This window comes from Pezoporus flaviventris, unplaced genomic scaffold (assembly GCF_033815535.1).
Source record: "Pezoporus flaviventris isolate CSIRO_AGI_PZ_B2104156 unplaced genomic scaffold, CSIRO_AGI_Pfla_v1 ptg000041l, whole genome shotgun sequence".
Taxonomy (NCBI): domain Eukaryota; kingdom Metazoa; phylum Chordata; class Aves; order Psittaciformes; family Psittacidae; genus Pezoporus; species Pezoporus flaviventris.
The window spans coordinates 11,464,576-11,492,181 of NW_026892589.1; the positions used below are offsets into that span (position 1 = coordinate 11,464,576).

The 27,606-nt window shown below is 50.7% G+C and overlaps 1 protein-coding gene across 9 annotated transcripts in view; it reads left to right on the top strand.

Moving 5' to 3' along the window:
• Nucleotides 1–27,606, top strand: part of NCOR2 (nuclear receptor corepressor 2) — a 161,940-nt gene that overhangs the window by 13,957 nt on the left and 120,377 nt on the right. For all 9 annotated transcript variants that reach the window (XM_061466184.1, XM_061466189.1, XM_061466190.1 and 6 more), the window contains exon 3: nucleotides 7,538–7,718. In XM_061466184.1, the coding sequence (XP_061322168.1) occupies nucleotides 7,538–7,718 (181 nt within the window). The remainder of the gene's footprint in view (nucleotides 1–7,537; nucleotides 7,719–27,606) is intronic.

Genomic DNA, 27,606 nt, shown 5'->3' on the forward strand with positions numbered 1-27,606 from the left:
CTTGTGTTGACAATCACATGAATGTGGGTAAATGTTAATTGAGGTTGTCAGGTCTTAGATGCACATCCAAATGCTTGCCGTCGTTACTTTGCTGTCAACCTGCATGGTGAAGGTTTGGCATGCTATAAAAATACCAGACTCAACTTATATTTCATCCCTTTAACCTGTAACATCTGAAAAATTGAACTTTTGCAAGAGCTATGCTGAGTAGTAAAGCTAAAAGTACCATTGAAGTTCAGCCCAGGTGGCATCAGAATGCTGGGGTAGGGACTCATTAAAAATGGGGGCATCTGGGGTGCAGGTTGGGGGGGGTGTCTGCAGACATTGTCAGTCCAATGTAATTAATTATTGAAGTCATTCAGACTGGGAGGCGTTGGGGCTGGGGAGGTGTTAGTCTGTTTTGCAAAGCCAGCTACTGATTCTGAGCATCTTTAAGCACTACACTCAATCTTTCCTATGGGGACATCTTTGTGGTGTGAGGATAGTGCTTGGGGTGGTGTAAATGGAGCCTTTAGGGTGCTTGGTTTGCTCACCTGAGGGTTCCTCTGGTGCTCAAGGGTGAAGATGCTGGAGCGTGTGGATCAGGGTGGGTTGGTCATCAGTGCCCACCCCAAAACATGGCTCTGGCTTTGCTGGGTGCAGAGCGAAGCCTGGGCAGGGGAGGGTGGTGAAAGCACAATCTCTGCAGCTGAGTCCCCTTGGCACATCTGTAAGCACTTTGGCTTTGTTCCTGGGCTGGGATTGATGGGTTGGAGCAGAGGCAGCTGGCACTCAGCATGAGGGCTTGGGGAGGAGGCAGTACCTCCTTTGACCAAAGGCAAAGTAATGTCCTCAGTGTGGGCGCAGGAGGGTAAACAGGGGGAAGCACAATGTCTGAAAGGTAGCCCCTTACCATGGTTCCCTGCCTGATACCCCCCCCCCCCCCACTTGGTACACAGTGGTGGTGGGTAGAAGACAATCTTGCCCTTGAATCTTGTTTCAGTGGAGGGGGATCAGGCTGCTTGATCCCACCTGCCCCGTGGTGGCTGCTGTTCACCCTGGAAAACCATAGGGATTCACTTTGTGCTGGTTTATGGGTTTGTCCCCCAGTTTGGGCAGATCTTGCTGTCTTTGCATGTGGTGTTTGAGATGCAGAAATCATTCACCCTTGCTTAGGTTGTTTTCCTCCAGCTTTGCAGGTGTTGTGTCTCTCTGGCTGCAGTTTTGCTGTAGCCTCCAGGCAGTGGTTAGCTGTGATCTGGTGAAAAGGGAGCACGCAGTGAAGTGTTTCACTGTGGGCACAGTGTTGTAGGGATGAATCAGGTGTTGGTGGCAGAAAGCTGCTGAGTGGTCACTCACCAGAAGGAATGGGGTGCTGAGATGGTCCCACGTTTTGGGGCTCCCTGTGCAAGAAGCTTGTTGGATGCCAGGCTCAGGCAGCTGGATGTCCCCTGGGAGAACCAGTTCCTGCAGTGTCCCACCATGGTGGGCTCTCCTCCCTTGGGGGTGATGTGCCCCCTGCTTATCCTGCATCCCAGTTCTGCAGGAGGTGCTGGGGACTTGGCAATAGCCGTTCTCCAAGTACTTCAGCCCTGAGAGTCATTGTCACCCCTTGGTGGATGGGTAGAGACTTGAACTCCCTGTTGCAGCAGTTCTGTCTTGGAAGAAGGCAGGAAAACTTGAACCTCTCCAATGTGTCGCTGTAGGAAAGTTGGCTGTGTCTGTCTGCAGGGATGTGCTGCTTTCCTTGATGGTTTTTTTGGTAGCAGGCTTTTTCTTGGAAGGATCCACAGACTTCCCCTTAGCTCGCTCAGCTGTGCCAACTGGACTGCAGGAGCGAAGAGAAGTATTTCAGGCTCTGCTGTTGGTACAAGTTGTACCATGAATACTTGCAGAGGAATGTCCTGGCAAGGTGACAAGGATTAGGGTTTTTTTCATTCCCTCTCTTCTATATATATATATATATTTTGGTCCACAAAAGAAGTGAGGAAAACTGGGTTGAGTGTTAAATGGCAGGTGCCAGCGGGGTGAGGGCTCTGAGAAATCAAGGAACTGTGTTTTCCTGACTTCTCATACGTGTTAGGATTTTCAAGCGAGGAGTGCTGGGGTGGATAATGGCTCCTCTGGCAGAAAACATGGCTGGAAATAAGCGCTGTGCCTGTTAACACAGTGTATTCCACCTTCATCCAGAGTAAGATGAGTCACTATTTTCATAGGAGACTGTTTCCCACTTTGGGAGACCGTGCTCCTTTTCCAGAGCCTCTCTGCTTAGCAGTCATGAGGAGTTTGCCTGGTGCTGATCCCAAGTATGACATTTAGGATACGTTAAGCAGCTGCTGTGTTTCTGCAGCCATCCGCGATAGTTATGTGCAGCATAGCATGAGAGCAGGGCTAATTACTGTGCTTACTGAATGTGATGAGTCCTGCTGGCTGGGGAGCACTGGGAAGCCAGGGCGGCGTTCCTGGCCGCTGGAATCACATGCAGCTCTTGGTCTTCATCTGTGCTGGGCCAAATGGCACCAAGTGCTCCCGAGTTAACAGCGCGGCCGGTCTGGTTTTATTTATGGTCTTTAATTAAGTTTCTGTGGTTAAAGGTGACCCTTTCCTCAGGAGCCAGCAGTGGTGCAGTGAGGTCCTGCAACCGGGTGTCTGTGGGTCTGTTCACACTCAGAAGGGTCTGGGAGCTGTGGGTTTTATCCCTCCCCATAAATGAACATGGGAATACAGTGGCTGGAAAGGGCAGATGCTGCTGTGTAGACACGTGGTGACAAGCCTTGTCTTGCAAGAGGCCTCTGCTCTGGTGGAGGCTGACGGCGTGTCCATGGGTGGCGTGGAGGGTGACCGGGGTGCCACAGAGATACATGAAGATGTTAGAGTGGGTCAGTGTGGTGAGGGGAAACCTGGGCTGTGCCTTGGCTGAAGTGAAGCAACTTTCCCATGTATGATCTTCATCCAGATTTATTGTGGGAGAGGAATGGTGATCATGGCGCAGTTTGGGTTGGAACCAACCCCCTGCCATGGGCAGGGACACTTCACGCTAAACCATGACACCCACAGCTCTGTCCAATGTGGCCTTGAGCTCTGCCAGTGATTGAGCATTTACCACTTCTTTGGGCACCCCATTCCAGTGCCTTACCACCCTCACAGTAAAGAACTTCTTCCTTAAATCTAACCTGAACTTCCCCTGTTTAAGTTTAAACCCATCACCCCTTGTCCTATCACTACAGTCCTTGATGAAGAGTGATGTAACATATGCAGCAGGTATGTCTCTGAAGCCATTAGTTCAGGGAGGGCTTCCAGGACTACCAAGAAGGCTTTCCTATGGGGCTCCAAGTTTTGGGTGCCTGCGGAAAGCATGTGGGGCAGCTTGTGGAGTGACACAAGTACTCCTCCTTCTCCTCTTGAGTGAGGCAGTGCCGTTGTGTGGCAGTGTTAGAGCTTCTGTTGGTCCTGCCCATGAATAATTCAGGCTCTCTGTATGGGGATCTTCCATATGCAGGTTTCAAATAAAGCATCTGCTCTCTTCTAAATTGCTGTTGGCTCTGAAGCAGTTGGCTGAGGGGATTGCATGGGGTGGCTCAGGCACAGAGACCTGCCCTAGTGTGGGGATGCACAACCAGAGCATCACAAGAAGGCATGAGGGACCGTCTGGTCACAGGCCTTGCAAGGACCTGGAAGTCCTTGGTGAGCTGAGCATCCTGCTTGAGGCTGTCCCACACCTTTGGCTTGGGAAGACTCAATCCTGCTGCTGGCAGACGTGTCTGAGGGTGTGGGAGCTGCACCTTCCCCACCCAGACAGGGTGTTCTTCCCATGGATTCCTGTTAAGTCGTAATGGCTTTTCTCCCTCTCCACCTGTATGACAGAGGGAATATATCAGCTGGCCCTGTAGGTGTTTTTCTAGCTGTCTGGTGGCAGGTTTGCTCCTACAAACCCTCCAGTTTCTCTCTTTAACAGGTCTCAATTTGCCCAGTCTCCCACTGCTGGCCATCATTAACTGTAAAGGGGTTGCTGAAACCTCTGACAGATCTTAGCGTTGGCTATAAATAATTCACTTCAACACTAGTGGTTTTCTGTATTACTTGCTCTCAAAAGCATTGTATCATCTGTCTGTACCTGTGGGGGCTGGAGACTTATAACAAACCTGGTTTTGGAGACAATTTCCCACCAAACCAACTCATCCAGAGGAAATACACAGCTCTAGCCAGGTGATTGTTGTGGTTCTGGTTCCAGGAGACAGACAAAGGCAGTTTTCCAGCCTGGTTATGATGTTTGGCTCCAGGATGTAGGGAACAATATTTGTGGATGGGAGGAAAACTTAAAACATGCCCTTGCTGGGAAGTTGATGGGGGCAGACTCAGAGTTACTGCTGTTGCTTTGTGCCCTTGGTGCAGGAAGCAGTTACTCCTCTTGCTGCCGCCTTCTGTTGCTCAGCTGATGGAGAGATGGGGAGGTTTGGAGAGCAAGGGAGGGCTGTGCTGCTCTGAAGAGCCAAGCAGTGAGTTCCTGAGGTGCATTAATGGGGTGGGGAAGTCCTCTTTGGCTTCTCAGTGTTTGTATTTGCCTATTTCCCTGTGATTTGGCTTCAGCAAAGTGAAGATGATAAAGGTAAGATGCATTTAGATCTCATCAGAGCTGCTCTTACGAGCCCCCAGGGCAGCTCAGGGTGTCTCATTTGCTCCTCTCTCCCAGCAGAGATGCTCCTCTGTATGTACCCAGCTAGCACTCAACCCCCCTTTTCCAGCCCATCTCATACTCTGCTGGTTCTGGTGGTGGTATGGATGTTTTCTTGGATTCCATTGCCTGCTGGAGTGAGCTGCAAGTGCCCCACACTTCGGATTACATCTGCTCATACCTTCCTAACACGCCGCATGAATCTGCTGAGGAAGCTGCCCCAGTGAATGAGTAACGCAACTGGTAGGGTGCGATGAGTGTCTCAGATTAGTAATAACCCAGAGGTCTGATCTTGGGTTGTCTTGGTCTTCTGGACTGGGACCTGCCCAAAGCAGAGCTGTACAGGGATGGATGGAGGTCAGGGCAAGCCCTGGGCACCCAGCCTGGTGCGTCAGCAGCGCTCACGCTGCTTTCAAGTAGTTCAGTGTTTGTGGCAAAGGACTGCGGGTGAAGACCAAGCCGCCCCACTTCGTAATTAGTGCTGGCATTTGGGTTATTTCACTTAATCATGCGTAACTCCCATGCAATTAAAACCACTCTTTCCCTTCAGCAAAGTAGGAACCTCTGGAATAAACCAGCCAGGTGGGAGCTATGTGGAAAACGGAGCAAAAGCCCAGGCTCGGTGTAACGGGAGGTTCTTCAGGCAGGGAGCAGCATCACTGCTGTATAGGAGTCTGTTGTAAAGAGCTCGCTGCAGGTGTGGATGTAAAAGAGTGAAAGGTGTGAAGGCTTCAAGCACTTGTATTTGCAGCCAGGACAGGCTGAGTGGGTTGTGTCAGGCAAAGCCATCTCGGGAGCGGCTGGAAATTCCAGTGGATAAAGTTAATAGCTGTTCCAATGGATGTGGAAATGGAAATAAAATAGCACCCTATAACATTGCAGCTGCTTTCCCCACCACGGCCCCTGCCTCGCTCTAAGTGACTGCCTTTGTAAAGCTGAGTGTTGCTCTTATCTTAGAAATACATGGTTTTTCCTTGAGCACAGCAGTTGTGTCGGGTTCCTGACAACTGCAGAGATTTCAGAGCCGTCCAGTGTCCGTGAGCAGCTTCTTGGTAATATGGCCTTAAAACAAAGGGGGAGAAGAAGTGAAAAGAAATCCATGTGAGTTTTAATTGCCTCGGCACAGCAGAGCCTTGGGTGTTGGAATAATTTAGCACCTGCCCAGCTCAACAGTTGCTCATTGTTCCTGTGTTTACAGCAGAGCCCGGAATGCCGGCGTGCAGCTGCGGGCAGGGCCTGGGACAAGCCAGTGGGAAACTTGAGAGGTGCCAGGAGGTATTTCTGGGCTTGCTGGGAAAAGATGAGGATCATTCAGCGTGAAAGCGCGTGCAGGTGAAGCGAGCTGTGCATCAGTGCCAACTTCAGGCACTGTTTGCTGTGAGAGCTGTGCGTTCGCCCTCTCGTAGCTTGGAGTTGGAGTGGCAAAAAGGCAGTGCAGGAGCCTCTCTGCTCTCCCATCCCCTTTTAGTGGGGAGGAGGAAGAGGCTGAGCCGGATTCTGTTTCTGTGTGTCAGCAGCAAAGCTGCTGCCCTGAATCCCAGCGCCGGCCACATGTGCCAAACCCACAGCAGCAGAGTGAGGCGAGCACATGCTCTGTGCCTGCTGCTGATGTTTCAATAAGGGCTTTTTATCCTCATGTGGTTTATCTTGCTTCCCTGGAGCAGGGATGAGGTGGTCGCACTGCAGAGGGCTTTGCTTGAGGTGGCCTTCACCGGGGTTCCATCTCTGGCTGTGGTCCAGCGCAGTTAGAGCCGCGGGGAGGACTTGCTGACTTCAGAGGTCCTTCCCTTCGTCATCCCCTCTGGGATATTTAATGAGGCAAAAATCAACATCAGCAGTTGCAGTTATGGGTGGAGACCCAGCCATGCACAAGACCCCCTGTCTCCCATCCTTGCTCATAACAAAATGTGTTCCCCTTCTTCCTCCCCTTTGAGTAGCTTCTAGCACTGTTTAGTTTGTCAGTGTTTGGTAACTGGGGAGGATCCTTCCCCACGCACCTCAGGAGAACTTTAACAATCTTGTTCAAGACAAAAAGGAAAAAAAACCCTTTTTTTAGTTGTTCACAAGCTTTGAATCTGCTGTGCTTCATCTTGGGTTTATGTTTTTAAGAGACACTTCTGCCTGAAGTGTTAAAAACACACCCTTGGAGCTGCTGCAGCAAAGCCGATCCTTGGGCATAGTAAAAGGTTTAATGTATTTTTGTAGGATCCTTTTACAATTCCCACAGGAGAATCCTGCTGGAAAAATAGAGCTGAAAAAAAAGTTTTACATTTGTTTAAAAAGAAGGAAAAACCAACCCCAATTTCCAACTGCATCACACTTACCAGGTGAAAGATACTTGAGCCCAACGTGACCTGTCAGTGCAGTTGCTATCACTGGATAATGTGCCTTTGCAGCTTGCCAGGTCTGTGTTAGGGATATGTGACTACATGTGCCTGTTTTCTTTCCTCCCCCATCCTGGAAAAATAAATCCCTACTGTCTAGCCATGGAGGAGGGTGCGTTTTTTCCCCAGCATATAATCTTTGCTATTCCTATAGAAGATACTAAATATAAACAGTAGTGCAGGTACCATTGGCTCCCTTAAACCAAACGTGGCAGGAGGGAGTTCTGCCTGGCCACAGGGGGATATATGGGCCAGATTTGAGGATTCTGTGGGCTCTTGGCCTTATTCTGGTGGCATGACAGGGCAGGCTCAGACCTGCAGCCTGCTTCACTTCGGTGTAGGGACAGGAGGTGCACTGTGCCCAGCAGCCTATGGAGCTGTGCGTCCTGGATCCAGGGCCATCTGCCTCCCCTTGAGCCCTCTGTCCTCCTCGAGTGCCTTGCAGTCACAGAACAGAGGTGGTTTGCTTTCTAAAGGCTCCTTCCTTTCCCTTTGTCCCCAGATCTCAGGAGTTGCACCTGAGAACAGAGGCGCATTCCTATCTCTCTGACCTGACCAAGCCGTCGGACTTGGAGTTCATTGAAACCAAGAGGCCACGTCTGGATCTGCTGCAGGACCCGCTGGTGCGGCACTCGCCCCTCCTGAACCAGAGCCAGCAGGGAGGCACAGAGGATCTCTCAAAGGTAAGGGGTGTGGGGTGCGTGTCTTGGGATCCCCTTGGCTTGCATAGAGCAGCCTGTGAGGCTCTGAGCTGCTGCTGAAATCAATGTAGATGGCAGTTCCTGATGCATCAATCAGTGCTTGGTGGTGTTGGATGATAGTCACTGAGATGGGGTGAGTCCTGTGGGGAAAAGAAGCCTGTCAGCTTTCCCCATAACTGTCATAGCCATGAGCTTGCATTTACTGTGTTATTGGATGCACCAGAACAATTTTGAAGCTCCTATAGGCTGAATTGGGGTTGGTCACGTCTGGCTTCTCTGGATACCGTGCCCCGATTTGATTTTTACTTGCCCTTTCTCATTCCTCACATCTCTTTATTTAATATTTGTGTTTGAAGGGTTTGAATCGGTTGCTGGTGGTTCTTTAATACAATCTTCCCCAGGAAAGCCTCCCTTGTCTCATTTAACAAAGCAAATTGTTTACTTGCAATTGTCCCCTCTGCACATGTAATGAATGTTGCAAAAATAAATCCCTTGCTTGTGTGCCTATTTGGTTTTACTTTAATGCTCTGTTGGGGTAAATTGTGTTTGATTTTTACCTGGAGCTTGGACATGTTCCTGGTTGGCAGGAAAATCTTGCTGGGAGCAGCTGGTTTGTGCTGCCAAGGAGAACTCCAGTGCTGCGAGGGTTAATGCAGCTGCAGGCTGGGCTTGAGATGTCTGAGCCCTCAGTGAAATGAAGAGGAAGCTGCATCCTTACCCAGGATGAAGGGATGATTTGCTGTATTGCTGTGGAAGCAGATTGAAATAACGTGTGGGCAAGAAAGCTCTTGCTTGGGAGTGCAGTGAGGCTATTCAGACATCTCTTTACCTGTACAGAACTGTGGGGCCCTATGTGAGGTCCCTCTGAGCTGTCTTGAGTGAGAAGGACTTTTAGTTTTGAGGTAGTTCAGATGCCAAAGGAGGCCTGGAGGAGAGGGCTACAGGAACAGCCGATTGGGAATGGTGAGCTGGTGCTGCAAGGGATGGAGCAGTTCATGTTTGAACTCTGAGACCATGGGAAACGCACCAAACACATCAGCTTGCTCTCCTTCAGCTCTTGATGGTGTGTTGCCTTGGAAAAGATGCCTCTGAGGTGCTGTGGCCCTTCTATGTCCCATCTTTGCTGCTCCCTCTGAGATGCGTGTTAATGAGGTGATGCTATGATTAGCCAGGAGCACAGTCTCCGTGCCACCAGGATGTGTTGTGATGGCTCTGAACCATAGAATGTACCTGGGGGATGCTGGGTTGGGTGGCTGATGGGGAAAATAAACTGTTGAAACCAAAAATATCCCTCCCCAAAGAAGTGAGGAAACCAGGACAGCTTTTCTGCCTGCACATTATTCCCATCAGCAGTTCTGTTCTGCCTCTCAGCAGAAAACCACATATTGTCTCAGCTATTTGTTTCTAATAGGCAAAACTGCTCTTGAGGCATTAGTTGGTCAGTTTAGGGGCTGCATTTGCTTCTTGATCTGTGACACCTTTCCAGGGCTTACATGTGTTTTATGGGGCTTGAAACCTTTGTTAATGAAAGGGAGGGAGAGGGAGAGCTGTAAGGTACAATTCAGCGAGACAAGATTGTGCTTTTAGTGGGGCCATTTGTAATTTCAGAGTCTGGAAGGAAAGAAAGTGTGGTGTCTCTGGCTGGGGAGAGCCTAAATGGAGCTGGGATTAGTTGCTCAAAACTAGCAGGGGCCGCTTTCAGAGTGGGTTTGATGGAGCTCACTCCAAGACTGGGGTGATCTTGGTGCCGTTCAGGTGGCTGGGAGCAGAAGGCAAGTCTGGGGTGTAAGACAGCCATTCTGAAGGTGTATCTGCCTTTCCATCTTGGGAGATTGGATTAATAGCGGTCTTACGGCTTTATTCCTGAGCAGTCACCTTCAGACTAGTTTATAAATGGCTTGTGGATGTTAAGGTTGTGGTAAAGCTTCTGCATTGCCCTGAGCCCCAGTGTACTCAAGGAGCTGTTCTGGGTGCACTGGTCCAGAGGAAATGCAAAGAGCTGAAACTTGTCTTTGGCAGCAAGCTCTGGACACTTGCATATCTGGGCTGTTTGTACATGTAAAACTGCTCCTTGCATCCATGCTAAGCCAGCAACCATTTGGTTTGGCACTGGGCTCTGATGGAGTAAATCACCACATAAGAACAGCTGATAACGACCTTCCAAGAAGCTGTGCTGAGCTCCAGGACTGCCACAGCTCCTCTGCCTGATGTGACCTCCTAAAACACCACGTCAACGATGCAGCCCATCCTGGCAGCTAATTCCCCCCCTGCTTCATCTGGCCCACGCTCCTCTTTAAGCCGCACTGTGTTTTCCTGCTTGTTCACCGTGTCCTTGGTTCCTAGTGTTACTCTGCAAGCTCTAGGTGAGCGCAGAGCCAGAGGTCTGCATGGACTAGAGTGGTGGCACATACACGGTGGCAGGACATGTGTCCTGGAGTGGTGGCACAGACATGGCAGCAGGACATGTGTCCTAGTGACCAGAGCTGAGAGAGGAATTTGCTGTTCCATCTGTGCTGCTGACTCAGTGCCTGACGAAGTCGTTCAATGCCTTATCTAGGGCAGCTTTGCATGCACTGGGTGAGATGCACCATGTGAGCCCAGTATTACTAAACACGCTGGTGGCTGTTTAGGCAGAGGATCCGAGGAGCTGTTCACTTACCCCTTACCTCATTCCACATCGTTGCAGTCACTGCGTGGGGAGGAACTGAATTAACTCATCCGAGTAACAGCGCAAGGACTGCTTTTCGTGGGGAGTTTGAAGGTTGAGCTGATTTATGCACAATAAAGAGCTCCACAGACCCCTCCAATAGAAAGGGCAGGGTTTGGTTATCCACTCTGGTTGCTACTCGCACTGTCCCAGGGTATGCAACTGTGGTGCAGCACCAATGATTGTCGTTCTTGGTCACTGGATACCTGTTGGTCTCTGCTGGTTTCAGAGCAGTGATGGAGCTGAAGTGCAGAATCGGGTCTGCAGTGGGGTGTGAGTTTAGCATGTTCCTGATAACTACAAGTTACATTGGATTTACCCACCTTCAGCCCAGGGAAGGGAAGCCAGCATCGTTCCTGCACATTTCCAAGGCCTTTGTTTTGGGCCATGCGTAATCTGTGCTCTGAACACAGATGAAGCAATTGATGTGGCAAATGCTGGTAACAGGTTCCAGAGTGTTTTCCCCAAGAAAAAGCAGATCTCTTGGTTCTTCTATTGCTCCTCTACCTTTCCCAGACACAGGGTGAGCTGGGCCCCTTTTCGCTGTTCGAGATCACTGCAGCTTCATTCCAGGCGAGGCTTAGTTTGCAAGGAGAAGGTAATGTCTTCTATTAGATCAGTGCATTATAGCTGGAGAAAACAGACGTGCTTTTGGGCAGCGAGCCTTTCAAAAGCAGCAGCTTTACAGCTAAGTCTCACTTGTTCTAGTAAAAGATATTACCTTTCCTTTCAAACCTCACGTTGCTCATATCCTCAAATATTGGTGTTTCTTTCCTAGCTGGGGAGCAGAATGGTGTTTTTCTTGCCTGTTTTCCCACACTTCAGCATCTTTTTCCCTGCAGAAGGGTTTGCTGTCACATTGCTGCAGGGCTGTAGTCCTGCTCCTGCTGCTGGACAAGGAGGGCTCAGGTGAGCTCAGTCTGCTGGGGGAGGAATTAAACCTCCCCATGCGCTCTGTGGGCTTACAGTGCCTCAGAGAAGGTGCTCCCTTGAGCTGGCTGAGAATAACCAGGCAGGGCTAAAGCAGGACTGCTTTTTCAATCACTGCAAGCCTGGATGTGCGGATTGCTGGAACTGCTGCTGTGATGCAGGCTTGCCGGGTGTGCTCTTGGCAGGGATGCAGGAGCTGGTTCCCAGGACCCTCGGTGGCTTCTGCTTTCTTTCTGATCAAGTCACGGACCTGCATCAAGTAACAGCAGACAGGAGCAAACCAGACAGCTCCAGAGCAGGCCAGGAATGGATCTGCATGATCCCTGTCTCCGTGCATCCGTGTGTGGCTGGTGCTGCGTGCGATCCTGCCCCGTAGGGATGGTAAGCGTGGTGCGTCTGGCCGAGCAGCGCCTGCTTTTTCCCCTCAGCTCATCCTGCCTCTCCCCTTCCATCTCTTCTTATTCCCATTATGCTTCCACTGTTGTTCTTCCCATTTCTGAGAGCGCTTTTCCACCTCGTATGTGGTTTGCTGCTCCTTCCTATAGGATGTGAGTCAGTGATCTGCATTTAGTCCCTTCGCAAGGGCTGGCTGGCTGCACTTGCGTGGAGCCTATTGCTCCAGCAGGAATATGCTCACAGGAACCATGTAATCCCATGCGTACGGGGCTGGGTGGAGGCTTAGGAAACCTGAACCTTGCTGCCATCTGCCCTGGCAGGCCCCTGGTCACCGGGTGAGTCTCTTCCCCTTTCTGTATCTCACATTTCCCCATCTGCACAAGGGACAATGCCACTTCCCTTCTTTGTAAAATAATTAACAACTATTGATGGAAAAAAGCTATTAAGAAGCCATGTGTTGTTAGGGCTTGGACTCTGCTGTACATTGTTGAAGGGTTTTAATTTCGTCCCTTTCTGCATGAGTGTTTTTGTCGTGCTACAGCCTTAAAAAATGGAATAAGAAAAGGGAAGGGGGAGTCATAGAAAAGACAGCGCCAAGGCCAGGAAATATGTAAGGCAAAGCAGAAATTAGGGCAAAGGCTATTTTGCTTTGATGCACATTAATGTAGCTTTAAAAGCAGTTAATTGAAAAAGGAGGAATTAACACATTTAAAATGCCTTTTTAATGATGCATTGCAGCCAGCAGCGTGCATGCCAAATTTCACACCGGCTGCCCGTTCCAGAGCCCAATGTACAATAAACTCCTGGAAGACAGGCTGTGGGATGGAGCCTGAGAACTGCCCTGGCCACAGGCTGGCAGAGCACCCAGGACAACCAAAAGGCCTTTTGGGAGCCCTGTTTCCTCCTCTGTGGCCAGTGCCTTGGCATTGCCATTCCCTGGCAGCTGCTTCATCCATGTGCTGGTGGAGAGGAGCAGGAGGATGGGGACTCTGCTATGGGGAGGGGCAGTGCCACAGCTCCCAGCACATGTAGATCATGCAGGTAGTGCATGGTAAATCACCAGTTGTGTTCCTGCTCCATGGCTTTGTTATGGGAACATTGATCTGTTGCTGGGATTAACCTCTCAGAGTTTCCAGTGGGTTGGTCTTGCAGTTATTAATGAAACTGGCTGGAGCTTGTGTTGACCTTGGCAGAGGCCCCAGTTGGCTTGGAGGTAACTGGCAAAAGCATCATCTCTAATTGAGTAATCCAGCACTGGGGGAAGGGAGCAGAGGGGGTGGGAGCGCAGCAGTGCTTTCAACTGGGAGAGCCGCGGCGCTCCGGCGGGATGTGTAGGAGCGGAGCGCTCCGGAGGCAGTGAGCAGGGAAGAGCCAGGCGGCATCTTGGTTCCTGCACCCCGGACTGCCTCCTGTAGGAGCAAGGCCTGAATTCCAGTGGGATTTATTGCCATGGAACAATAGTGTGGAGGGACTGGAGAACGGGTTGGACCTGGGAGCATCGGCTGTCCCTGGGCACGGGTCCTCCCATAGCCTCTGAGTCTGTGGCATGGATCACTCTGGGCTCTCCCTTCCCCACCAGAGGTTGGTTTTCACTTTGGAAAACAAGCTCTGGGCTCATTACTGAGGCTTTCGATGGCAAGCAGGGCCCCAGGGACAGCACAGAGCTGTCATACGAGAGTGAGCTGTTCCCTTGGCCAGCTGTGGTCACATCTGGTGGGGAGGGGGTGGCTGCCTGAAAGCCCCATGGGACACTCAGGAAGAGGGATCCTGCAGGAGCACTGATGGAGAGGGGACACACTGATGGTGCCAGTGTGCTGTCACTTGGTCTGGGTTATCCAAAACCCAAGTGAGATGTGGAGTTCTGTGCCAGTGCGAGGCTTCACGAAGGTGAAATGCCTCAAACATCTTGCCACAAGAAGGGTAATTCTTGCACCAAGGCCTGTGGGGTGTTAATGCAAAGTCTGAATGCCACTTCTATGGAAGTGTCTCTAACCTCAGGTCTGAGCAATGAAATGAAACACTTCTAGTGGCTACAAACATACCTACATCCTTCCTGCTTTTGTCCTTCCCCTGCAGAGAACAGCACTCACTAACTCCTTGGCTGGGAAGCAGGCTGGGCTTTCCCCATGGTCTCAGTGCTGATGGCGCAGTTGGGCGCCCATCAGGAGTGGGTGGTGTGGGGTTGCAGAGTTCAGGGGTTGCAGGATGATCCTCCTGTGATGTGTTCAACATCCTCACATCTGCCGTGTGGTTGCTCATTGCTCTTGACTTCTGCTGATAAAAATCTGGTTGCAAAAGCCTACCTGGGGGAGGAAAGGGGGAGACGACTTAGCATTAGGGCAGCAGTGATTCAAAGCTATTTCTGGGAAGCTGAGGGAGATGTTGGCATTCTCTGCCATTCCAAACATATTTAAAAGCTGAAATACTTGCATTGTTCACGTTGTCACAGTGCAAACACTTCCAACTGGAATTCTCCCTTCCCCTGCTTCCCTCCCCTCTGGAGATCACTTCAAATCACAGGAGGGTGAGTGTGAGTGCGTGGACCCCCTGCTCACCTGTGTGTGAATACACACCTTTGGGGTTGTGCAAACAGTCTGGCTCCTGTGGCATGCCTGGGAGTTCATGGCATGGCCCATGCCAAGATCACTGTGTGGGCTTGTCGGCAGCCTGTGCCATGAACCAGGCTGGGATGAGAAAGCCAAGGGAACAAACAGCTGGAGGAGTGGTGTATCTGGAATGGGCTGCTCCATCCCATGCATGGATTCATGATGGTCTCATTTGAAAACCAGGCACTGTTAGGCACTGCATAGTCCTTGTGAGATGTTCAGCTCTTCCAGCCCACCCTGGGACGAGGGAGTAAAGGGAAGGAGCACCACAATGGACAAAGCCACTCATTTTACTCCCTTTCTCAGCTGAAGTTCCTATGGCTGAAGAACTATGGTCAGAGAGGCTCGGATGTGGCAAGGAAAGCTCTTGTATGCTGTGGAAATGCTCTGGAGCCAGGATGCAAAACTAAGCTTGACCTTCCCCAAGCTGCTCCCAAGCCACAGAGAGCTGGGTTAAGGCTCCACGTGGCTGGAAAACCGATGGGAGAAGGGATTGTGCCTCGAGCACAGGTTGTTTCACACTTCTTCGGCTCATTTGTGGTGATCGACATCCCAAACAGCCTTTTAAATTGCCTTTCAAGCCGTAGCAGCGTGCTAAGGCTGGCTGCTCCTCGGGAGCCAGCTTCATCATTTACATAATTGGCCTTTTCTGTTCCATTCAGTCAATATTACAAGGCTCTTGCAGTGCGACATCTCACCTGATGTGCTTGAGGGAAACAAAGTCCCTTGACTGTGTCCCTCACCCCTGTAATTGGAAGAAATATTGCCGGCTTTTCCTGCCTGCGACAGGGCAGCGCTGTGAGCTGGGTGTGCTGCTTCATGCAGGCTTTTCTTCTCCATCTACAAAGTGTTTGCATGTGTTATGTGGATCTAGTTTTCCGTTTCATAGCAAGGATTCTTATGTGTTCTGTTATGTCCTGGAAATAGAGGAGAGCAAAGCTTGTTTGCTGTTTAACTTCATCAGTCCTCAGGGTGGGATTTAGGAAATGGGATTGGGGTGTCAGGAAGTGGCACCCATCTCCCGTGTATTGCTTCAAAGCACAGGTATGGTGCCAGGTGAGAGGGCTGTGCCAGCCCCCGCTGCTCTCTACCTGTGGTCAATCCATTTTGCATGTTTGTGGTAAAATAGAAACCCTATCTGGGATAAAATTCCAGGGAAGAATTCAGTCCTGGTACCAAGAGCAATGTCCTGGCTGGTTTCTTTTCTCCTTCCACTTTCAGCCTGATCTGGGTTTCTTTTTTCCCCTCATCCTTTCGGAGGGGGTATGCGTGCACTGCTCCAGCTCCCATGGGATCCAGGTGCTCTCTGGGATGGGGTATGAGATTCTTCCCGTTTCCGTGTGATTTAGCCTGTTAGTGCAGGCAACAAAGCAGTGGGAGGTTGTTACTGATTCACAAGCACGTACATCTTGCAGATGAACTCATCTTCCCTCCTTGTTCACATCTCTGCACACCCCTTCTTGCCGTCCCCAGGAGGACCCTTGGCAAGGGGTTTGCAGGGAGCACTTGGCTGTCTCCTCTGTGATTGTACAGCGCCGAGCCCATCTTTGGTGCTGTACTTTTCCACGCTTATGAAATGCAGCTCATCCACAGTTCTGACTCACACAACGAAAGCCAGTGAGTTGTGACACCGATCAGATTAATTCTGTGTGCTGTGTTAAGAGGAGGAGGGTATTTCATGCTAACGCCTTCCTTCCCAGCACCGGGTGGAATGCTGTGGAGGGGATGCAACAGCAATCGATGGTGTTTGCCTGCCATTGCTGGAGGGGCTGGCGTGGGGGAGCGATTTCAGAGATGGATTTGGCAGAGACAAGTTGCTGCTCTTTGTGCCTGTGGTGATGGAGCTGTAATAACATATTGAACATGGCAACAGCCCTTGCTAAAGCTCCGTGACTTCACGTCCGTGCTTCACGGAGCCTCATCTCATAACAGCACCCTTAGCATCGATAACAACAGAGAAGCTGTCGAGTGCCAAAGGGCCCAGTTATAATCACTCGCTGAAAACCTCCTTTTCTTTTTGGACCCAAATCTGCTTTTTAAACAGAAAAACACTTTGGCTGCGTGTTAGGCAGAGAACATTCAGAGGGATTTCTGGCTTGCTCCACCACAAAACGCTCTGCAGCTTTGTGCTGCATGGGGGGGCCTGAGGGGTGATGGACGCTGTTGTGCGTCAGGAATGCTGGCTGCGCGCTCGGCGAGCAGAGGAAGGGTTGTTTTAGGACAGGCTGACAGGCCCTTGGCTTGTTCTGCTGCTCTCGAAACATTGAATTCTCATTCTTGGCACCTTTTTCCAAGAAGAGAAGGAGCGAGAGCACAGTGGAGCCTGCTCCCCCTGCCCTTGGAAATGGGCTTTGCCCAGCGGCAGAGCTGGCTCGGGGCAGGAGCGATGTGCTCTGTCCTACCCTGGTTTGGTGAATCGAAAGCAGGAATTAGTGGGGGAGAATCAGCGCAGGATGAAAGGAGCTGCAGCACCTCCTCGCAGTTCTGACCTAGATCTACTTAGTCTTTGGTCACCTTAGTGCTCTGACTGAGCAGCTTCTGCATGTGCCAGTGTTCAGCCCAGCTTCTGCTTGCCTTCATCCCGGCCAATGACTGGCAGCCCCTTTAATCCTGTGGGATGCAGGGGAAGAGCAGAGCACTGTCCTCTAGGAGTGCCAGGCAGTAGAGGAGGGGTTGTCCAGTGCGTGCTGTCTGTGTCACATCCCGAGGGGTTCCCCCTGGGAGCGCAGAGCCCACAGCACCTGCTCCAGCACACGCTGGCAGTGGGTCTCTCCTATGTCTTAGCACTTCATCACCTCCTCTGCGTGCGCAGTGATGCTTCCTAGGCATGCTTTAAACAACCTGCTCCAGTGGCTGCCCTGACAGGGGACATGGCTGATTTCTCTCTTCCTTGCCCTGTTCCCTGAGGAGCAGCAGTCATCATTTCTGCCTTCTGATCTCCACTTTGGATGCTGTCATTCCCGTGGCTGCTTAAGAAAGAACCATTGCCTAGTGCACATCAAGGCGTCCCACGTGGTTATGCGACCAAACCAAGCACAGGCTTTTATTTCAGGCTGGTTTTCATGTCTGTGTTATTTTATCTCGTGCCAGCCATCACAGGTATGATGTAGAGCAGATTGCCCCCAGCAGCTAATGTGTTTCTGCCTCGGCAGCAGACAGAGTGGCAGATGTAAACACAGGAACGTTCCGGTCTTTCAAGCACTAAAAGCTACTCAAGAACAGGCAGGTATGTGTGTATAAATACATACTGTGTGTTGTATTAATGCCCTTCAATATATATGGAGAGGGATTTGTAAACTCATGCATCCATGAATGCTTCATGCATATATATACTTTTTCACAGGTTTTTAGGTAATTGAAAATCCTACTCTTTTTATATACACACACACCCCCTTATATATGTATATATATAGATATATCTGCTGTCTCATATACTTGTAAGCTGCTTTTTCAAAGGCTTCTTCTCGCTCAGTGATCGTGCCTTCAACAGCCACACAGGAAAGGGCTTACAGTCTCGAGCAAAGCTAAATATTGATTTGAGTCAATCTGGGTGCACTTGGAGACATCACTAGTGTTCATGAATACAGCATAATAGCTGATTGGAGTGGGGGAAATTTCATCATAAAGGCCCCAAAAGGGAGGTTTATTATTGCTTTCTTCCAAATGCCTGAATTTTATTAGCTTCAGTCATTCTTGGCAGGGCAGTGGAATGGGATTTTATAGTTAGCAAAGGAAAAGTAAACACAGTAATCATTTCACAGCCCTGTGCCTGCCAAACCAAGATGGAAATTCCAGCCTTGGTGGGAAGCTGCTGCTTTGCTAACAGATAATAACAAATTCACTGTGGCCCTATTCTTGCTATGGGAGCTGAGATGTTTGGGTTTTTTTCTGCATTAAGAGGCAAGGGTGCTTCATGCCTGGGCAGAGGTTTGCAGTTTGAGTGTCTCCACAGCCATTTGCCATTAGGAACAGTGCTCCTGCCCTGGGTCTTAGGGAGTTGTTTCATCCTGCCCTCTTGCTGGTGTTTGTCTTTCCTTGGTCAGTCTTGCTCTGACTGCGGAGCTGAATGATGCTCAAGGAGCATCATGCTTGAGATGCCACAATGGTCCCTGCACCTTTACCTGATGAACAGGGTGCAAAAAATACTGTGGCAAAAGCCCCTGCCAAATAAACCCAAAACTTCCATAAAATGCTTTGTTTTGCATGTGCTTTCCTGGGCCTGTCGAGGGCTTGGCTGGACCTGCACTGCGTTTCCTGCTGCTGGGACACGTTATTTCCTCCCACCTTCCTGCCCCGCCGGCCATGGGGATGCGGATGAGGATGGTGGTGGGGATGGCCGGCACTGCTGCCCCCCCCTGCCTGCTGCCTCCAGGGCTCAGGATGCAGCCTCCTGATGGAAAAACAGGCTGAGCAGTGAAGGAAATGGCTCCTCGGACAAGCAGGGAATGTCGAGGCTCCCCCTTCCACGTGTCTGCACAATTATTGGAACAATAAAGCATTGAGCGCAGCCGGCGGCTGGCTGCGATGGATGGTGCGGTGATGGCTGCTCCCCTGTCAGCACGTATCCTGCACGGAGCAGTGTGCCCTGCCCCGTGCTACACCTGCCTCTTACAGTGCATGGAGGTGCCTGCAGGCAGACAGGGCCATGTGTGTCCTGGGTTGCTTGTGGGGTGCTTGGGGCCATGGATGGTGCATGTTCTGGGTGTCCAGGGGGTGGTGGGTGCAGTCCCCATCATGTCCCATGCATGTGTTGGGGATGGCACTTTGCAGGATGCAGAGCCAGCGCCTGCAGAAAGGAGAGATGCCAAAGTGAAGAGGGAGTTAAACAGGCTTCAGTGGTGTGTTGGGGACAGATGAGGCCACCAAAAGCTTTGTTCAAAGCCAAGAGGAGCTGTTTCAAGGGAAATACTTCCCCCCGAAGCCTGTTCTTTATGTTGGTTAAAATGTTCTCAAAAGCATCTCGGCAGCTGTGAGCCTTGTTTCACACTTAAACAAGTTTTCCAGTGCCGCCACCTCAAAATGGAAGTGAGGTTGGCTTGGATCCTGGATGTAAAAGTGGCTTCGTTTTGTGTCTCAGCCAGTGAAGTTCACAGGTCAGGTTGACCAGTGACCCCTGTCTGCTCCCATGCCTCTCAGTTCTCATCTCGTGTGCGTGTTTGAGCCTCACAAGACGTGCATGTGTGTACTGAGATGTCCTGATACAAATAGGGAGACTTTAATGATAAAATTGAACTTGTCTCACAAGATTTTTGGGGTGAGGGAAGTCTTTGAGGTATTGCCATTTTCTTGCAGACATAGAATTTCTGGTTCTTACAGATGAGAGATACCTGATGTCCTGCTTTATATACCTGAGAGCACAGCTAGAATGAACCTATACATTTAGTGACCCTGAAGAGATTGGAGCAATGAAGTGGTGGCATGCAGCTGGTGAGGAGAGCTCCCTGGGTTGCTATAGGTGCAGTAACTTGTGGTTTTGGAGCTGACACAGTTAGAAGAGGAGCTGCTGGGAATGAGCAGCAGTTCAGTGCTGGGACCCATCAGCCCATGCCCGATGTGCTGGGAGCCACTGGGGATCCTCGCTTGGTGCAGTGTCTCTCACATGTAAGAGGAGGTTTGAGATGGTCCCGCAACACATCTCAGCCACTGCTCAGACCATCTTAGGCCTTGCTTGTGTTTTCTTTCTCCATCAGTCAAGCTGTTTCTCAGTAGGCAGCTCAGCCTCCAGGATCTGGGGAGAAATGATTTTGGGTGATGGCTTTGCAGGGAGAACAGAGGGGAGTATGAACAGCCTCTAGGTCTCTATTACTTGTGGTGGTGGTGGTGGTTAAATAGAGCTGTCTTCATTCATTCCTTTTCCTCCCCTCTAAATCTGATGCCCCTTCAAGGCAGCTTGCCGCTGTTAATACGGTGTGCCGGTCCTGATTAACTCCCTGACAAATCCCCTCTCAACAGGGCCGCCCGGGTGCTGCCCTGAATGGACCCCGCGTGGATTTGCATGGCTGAGGAGTCCCTGCTCACTCCTCTGCCTCCTTCCTCCTCGCTGGCAGTAGGAGGAAAATTCAGTGTTTCTGAAGAGCAACATTTCCATTTCAAAAGCTGTTCCCTCAAGTGCGTCTGGAGTGGGATTTCTCTCCCCCCCCCCCCCCCCCCCCCCCGAATGGGAGCTTTAGAAGTCTCATTTCCTCTGCTTGATAACACCAGGCTGAGAAGGGCTTTTGTCTTTTCATTTCCCCTCAGTTTTTTATCTTGAAATAAGTGAGGTTTGCCGAAGCTGCTGTGGTGGATTCTCCCTCCCTCCTGCTTGTCCATGTGCTGGATGGAGGATGCACCTGGAGTCACCCAGTGAATGAGACAGAGCTTCCTGGGGTGCAGTGCAGGACCCGCTCCCCAGCACCCTGCTCCTGCTGCCCTCACAGCAGCCACCAGCCTTGGAGCACCCTCTGTAAGCAGGGGAGGAGATTTGCTCGGCACATCCAGGTTGCTGAGCACAACGATGCTCTTCCCAGCTATTCCAAGCAGTGCCCTATGTGTCCCAGTGCTTGCAGGGACAAGCATGGTGCTGAGCTTGGCTCAGGATCTGGCCCCATGTTTGCAACCCGTGATGCTTCAATGTCTTTAATCATGCTGCTTGGCTGCTGCCTGCTTTTTGGCTGTGCTAGTTGGGGTGAAAACAGTATCTGTTAATGTGATGCTCCACGGAGGCAGATGTGAGTGGATGGAGTTGCCTGGCTCCCACTTCTGCATTCCAATGCAGGTGCTGTCCCACTCGTGTGATGTCATATGTACTGGTCACTGCAGTATTGCACTACTATAAAAGTAAGGGTCTTCTTTTCTGCAGAGGTCTTTTTTGCAAAAGACAAACTCCTTTGTGCTTTTAGCATGGCGTCCAGGGCTTGAGGACCAGCTGGGATACAGCAGGGACTGTGCCAGCATCTTCAGATCAGAGGGAATACGCCTACCGAGATTAACATGGGTCTCAATGCTGCAACCCTGCCCCACTGGTGTGCTGGGAGGACTCGATCCTTGCTTTACTGCATGTGGCAGTGGAAAGAGGATGGGTGGTGCTGCAAAACCTATAAATAACATGGTGGGAGGCCAAAGCTTCCAAAGGTATGGAGGAAGTGCTGGGCTCCCCTGAGGTTTGTCAGGTTGGGTGACAGGGCTGCTGAAGGAAGTTTGGAAGGAATCTGCTGCACCCCCAGGTAGGGACCCCTCCTGCCTCCCTGAAGGTCTCCCTAAAGAACCTCCCTGAGCAGCAGGCAGAGGGAGAGATGAGGAAACAAGAGAGGGCATTGGTTGCATGTGGCCACGTCGCTGCATCCCATGTTTCCGTGGAAGTCCATGGGGATTATTCAGAGGTTCCTGTGAAAGCTGCTTAAAGCTGGCACTTTCTAGGGAAGATGAAGGTGGTTTCAGCCCAGCTGCTTTGCTGGGAGGAGCTCTGCACTGAGCTCCCCCATTGCCTTTAAAACCTGTTTCTGGAGCCAGGAGGTGCCAACCCCAAGCGCCAAATTGGGCAATTGGAAATCTGCCTCCCTGCCTTTGCTCTTAATGTAACTGGGGGCATTTCTCACAGTTTGCTCCTTTTTAAGAGACATCAAACAAGCACTCACCTCCACTGTGTTTTGTTCAGGCCTCTTGAGCATTCTGGGGAGCTTGGGGCAGCCACCTCCTGTTGTCATCTATAGACCTGAGGGATGTCTTAGTCCCTCGGGTCGTGGTTCTGAGTATCCTGGTGCAGGATTCTGACGTGCTTGCAAGCCTATGGGTTATGTGCCTGGTTCCTTTTCATGCAGACCTTTGCCTCCCCAGCACTGTAATTTCGTGGTTGTTTCCATGCCGTCAGCCAGCGCCGTTCCTCAAGGAAGCGGTTTTGCTCCTCAAACCGAGACACTGATGCTTTCCTCCTGGCTCTGGCCACAGGGTGAGCAGAGTTGTGCATGCCAGGGACTGCCACTGTCCTCCTGCACCTGGCTCTGCAAGGGCTGGTGGAGGGGAGGATGTGAGGGGCTCCTGTGCTGTTTCTCTTCCAGGTTAGGAGAAGCCCTGCTCGCTTAAAGAAATGGGTTTGGATTGGGAAGGGAGGTGGAGATGTAGGGCTGAGGTGGGGTGTCACAGGGGTGATGATGTTCTGGGCATCACGTGGTTGGATGCAACTTCAGCAAAGGTGAAATGTTGCTCTGGTGGATGAATTAATTGCATTAACTTAAACATTAAATGGAGGAGTGGGAGCACTTGCTGCTCTGTGAGCTACAACCTTAACTTCTTCTCCTTCTCTGCTGAGAGCATCAGGACACCATCTTCACTTTACATGCCCAGGATACCCTCCATCTCTTGCTGAGCAGATTGCTGGCTGCTTATCATTTGGTGGGTGGTCTCAGGCTTTTATCTGCTGTCCAAAGGACTCCCTGCATTTACTCACAGCTCTTTTAGGGCTCTCATTGCTTTTGCGCAGAGCACTCCACACATGCCAGTAAGGTCCTTCCAGCTCAACCTTGCCCTTTGCAGGAGCACAGGCAGAGCATGATACCTGACCTGGAGCTCCCCAGGACCCAGCTCTACTCGCTTGGTTCAAAGCCATTCCCTATGGCAAGCACCAAAACGAGGTTTTAATTAATTTCTCTATTCGCTTGGACACCTTTTCAGAGTTAACAAAAGGCAAATCACTGGCAGGGAATAGCCTTACCAGATGTATCCACTGCGCCGAAGGTGCTCAGAGGAAAGGTTCCCAGAATCCCTGCGAACGTTGCAGAAAGGCATATTTTCCTGTAAGCTTGTTCTTGGAAGCAGCAGAGTTGTGTTGGCTGAAATTTACTGTTTAGGAAAAAGAAAAGCCTGAAATGCCTGAAGGAAATATTCAGCATGGAAAAATCTCAGTCCCGGCAGTTAACGCTTTAACTAACTTGGAGTCAGCTGCAGATCCAGCAGCGCAGAAGAGGCAGCGTTGGGGAGTTCTTAATGAGAGGGGGAGCGATTAGCTCCTCTTTGTAATGAGGAGATGGGTAGGTGAGAATTCATCACTCCTGTGGAGTCAGTAGGGAACATGAGCATTCAATGCAATTATTATCCACTAATGGGGAAACACAAGAAGGTAATGAAAGGCACAACATCCATTTGTCGGTGTAATGCCTTCGGCTTCGGTGGGAGTTTGCCCGAGTGAGGTTTTCTGGATTTGATCCGTATTGTAGGCTACCTCTGAGTCCCTAAACTGGTGCTTCCTCCGATCTCGAGGTCCAGAGGCAGCATCTGCTCAGTATAACACTATGGAGTGGTTTCTTTTAAGCACAAGAAGGTTTTGCAAGGCCAGATCCTAGGCTTTGGTTAGTGCGTTTAACTGGCGAGGTTTTACCACCCTCATAAATCTGCTGGAGGGGGTGGGGAGGGAGGGTCACCATTTGGTACTGGTTTTGCAATTAAATTGCTTCAAGCTGTTGAAACATTGGGGAAGTTTTTTGACCTACTTTTCGTGCAGGCTTAGAAATTGTTGGGATGCTTTCTGCCCTGGCTGCATGGAATTCAGCTGGATTACAGGGGAAAGGAATCTCGTAGGCCTGCTCATAAAGTCACAGATTTATTTAGGGAAAAAAACCTAAAAATCAGCTTTGTCTTCAGACAGCTCCTTGGGCTCCAGCTTCGTGAATTCCCACGAGAGCACATACTGGGCTGCATCCAGTGAAAGCGATCCCTGTACGTGCCGTGGAGCGTGGGGATGGAGGAAGGAGGCGGGTGATGCCTTGGTCCCTGATGGCATCCCTAAGGCACTGTTAGCTTGTATGGGAACACCCTTGTGCTCATGGTGAACAGCACTGTGGGAGTCACACTGCATCCACCAACATGCTCATCTGTGTCCCACTGTGGCAGCCTTTTGAGCTGAGAGCCCAGCAGTGCTGAAGAATTAAAGCCCTGTTTGAAGGGTTGGGCTGCTGAAGGAGCCATTAGTGCAGCAGATGGTCATGAACAAAAGAACTGTGATAACTCGATGTACTTTTCACTGCTCAGGCTCTGAATTTGTACTTGTGTCTCCCTGGGGAAATGAGATGTTGATTTGCAGCCCTTGGACTCTATTTCCCCATGTCAGTGCTGTCAGCAGGGGGCTGCTGATGCGACAGAACGCGTTGGACACTTTTCCAATTAAGAAGAACATTCCTTTGGTCTGTATTTGGCTCATTTAAGAGTTTTTATGTGCACGTTTTTACCTTAAAACCTGGTGGATGGAGGTGTGGGGTGTTGGCTCTCCTGCTTGGTTTTCATCCCAGGATGTGTGGGAAAGCCCTGGGGCTGCGCGTCTGCTGCTCCACCGTGTTCCAGGACAGGGAGGACAAGGTGCTGTGTCTCTGCCGTGTAGCACAGCCTCACACGGATGGGATTTTGGGAGTGTTGTTAGTTGGAGTTCACTGATGCTCACTGGCTCTGTGCGCGGGTGAGGGAGGCACTCTTGCAGCAGCTCACCCTGATCCCAAGCCCACTTCTTGCTCATGTGTTCTTGTAGGGGGAATTAATTTGAGCAGCCCTGGCCCCATCCTGCCTGCTTTGGCAATCTCCTCCATCCCACGAGGATGTGAGATGTGTGAGTGGGCAGGAGTTGGAGATAACACCTCCTAATCCCTCCCGGTGCTCCAGCAGAAACCGCTGCTGCTGCCTGGTAATTAGAAAGTGAACAGACTGGGAAGAGGTGACGTTGGCATCCCTGAATCTCTGTCCTGGGCTTGGGGGAACATCACTCATGATCTGGTTTAGAAAGGCAGAGACCAGAAGATGGTAACGTAGGGCAGACATCGTGGTGTTGTGATAGAGATCCTGAGGGTTGTCCCAAGCAAGCGGCTCTATTCGCTTGGTATGCACCAGTGATGCGCAGGCACCAGCTGGGGTTATGGGAGCTTTGTGGCTCCATCAGTGTTGTTGTGAAGAGGCAGTTAGTGTGCTCAAGGGATCAGAAAGGCCAAAATGCCTTTTGCAGTGACAATTAGGTGCAGATGGAGTGGAGCCACCAACTCGCCATCTCCTGAGGGTGGGAAGTGGATGAGGAAAATTGCCCTCGATAGAGGCTGAGCGCGTGCATGGCGTGGACACCATTCTCCATCCCACCAATTCCCACTTGCTCCCTGGGAGCATTGCAAGTGGGTCAGTAATGCAAGAAAACGACAAGGCAATGGTCTGTTGCAGGTTCCAGCATGTCCTGGGATTGGGGTTGGTGTTCTCACCATCTCTTGTGGACCCAGTTGCTGCTGTGCCTGGAGGCAGGGATGTTGAATTTACCCAGGGGCTTATTTGCTCTTGAAGGCATCGGCAGGCAGTTGGCTTGTCGTTTTCCTTTCCCCTCCTTCCCCCATGTTTTTAAAGACACTGCCGAATAGCACATAGCAGGCTTGCTCTGTTAATGTTATCTGTGTTGGGAATAAAAGCTTGCAGAGGAAACCCACCCCCAAAGCTTGGCCTTGCTCTTTGGTAGACTCCTCAGTGATAATTGTTTTCTTCAGTGCCAGCATCTCCTCTTGCTGTGGGAAGGTTTATGCAGCCTCTGCCCCCCACTCACCCAACCCTTGTTATCATATAAATCACGTAATAAGGCCAGGGATAAACAGGAACTATGGTAGCTGTTAGCCGTGTATAAAAACAAATCACATGGAAGCAGTGTAATTACTGAGAAAATACCAACTGGAGTAATGCAGTAATTGTTTTCTTTCCTCCAGCAGATTTATTCCAGCTCTCCCGGCTCTCGCTGGGCTCCAGGTCTGTGACTTCACGTTAATAGGGAGAATTTCACGTTTCACACTGCACTTGTTCAGGCCTGGCTATGGTACTGTCTGAAGCAGAGCAATGTATTTTGGGCAGCTTCTTGAGAGTGCCAGCAAACAGAGCACGAGGTGAAATATCTTCATCCGTTAGAGTCCGTCCCAGGCTCTGGGTGGACTCCGGTCTTTACAAACCTCTTTTCAACCCATTTTTGTGATTTAGAAGAAGGGCTTCTTCGTGCCTTGCATAAACCCCTGAGCTCTGCTTTTTGCACTTCATCGCTGCAGGGGAAGATTCTCTTTATACCTTCAGGTTTGGGTTTTCCTTCCTCTTGCTGTTTGTCATTTTATTTAGAGAGGTGCTTGTGAAATGACAGTGACTGGTTATTTGAGGTCCAGGGGCACTGCTTCTCTCTACTGCTATAATCATCTCTAATACCAGATGATGATGGCTTTTGTGCTGTGACTTACAGCTGTTTCCCTTACTCAGCTTTTGCTGCTGTTTCACTTCATGTTCTGCAAGGTAAGAAGATAAAGCACCAGAAACCGGGTTTCCAAAGGGCTTTGTGCCAAGCGGGGGTTTAAGGATGCCCTGTCTTGTATATTGGCAGATGTGAGATGCTGTCTTTTGTTTCATGTGCATAGAGATAAGTCTCTCTCCTGCATTTTTGGCAGGCAGCTTGCTTTTCTTTAGAAAAAGCCACTGCCACTTCCCCATTCCCATGTCTTAATCTGACCAGGATTTTGTGAACACCTGATTCATCTGCTCCTTGGGGTTCTCCAGAAACCTTTGAAATACTTCTAGTTTCTCTTCTGAACTGATGCTGGAAACAACCAGCTCAGCTTGCTGGTGCCTCTGTGCTCTTAGGGCTGCATGAGCCCCACACTTTGAGAAAGGGATTTCAGGTTGCTCCTTTGCTTTCTGTCCCTTGATGGCAGCAGTGGGAAGGGTGTGGATGCCTCCAGGCTGCACCCAGCAGTGGTTCTTCCCTGCCTGGCTTGATGCTTCCTTTAGCTAGAACAGGGTTGAGCAGGAAGAAGGAGGAGCAATGGAAGATGCTGGTGTCCTGGGACATGGCTGCTTTGTTGGGAAACATCCTCTTTTGCTTCCCCTTGTTCTAGCTTTGCTGTGGACGATGTTGCCCATCCCTTAAGGAGGGGAACAGGGCAGAGCTCATCTCAGCACAGCCCCACCAGCCAGGTCTGTGGGACTGTGGGTGCAGCATCCCCAGGAGGGAGCTCATCATGCTTCATGCCCACCAGCAGCAGGGTGCAGGCCACCCTACATTATTCTGCTTCATGGTCAACGTATGCTATGGAGATGCTCAGCAGTGCCAAGATGGCATCTGCATGCTTGGTGTGAGCTACAACACAGCTGGCAAACAACCTAGGGCCATTATTCATGTGCATTGCTAGGCAGAGGAGCACAGAGGGGTCCCAGTGCCACTGAGCTCCATCCTGTCACCCTCATTCCCAGGAGGACCAGCCTGGGGAGAAGG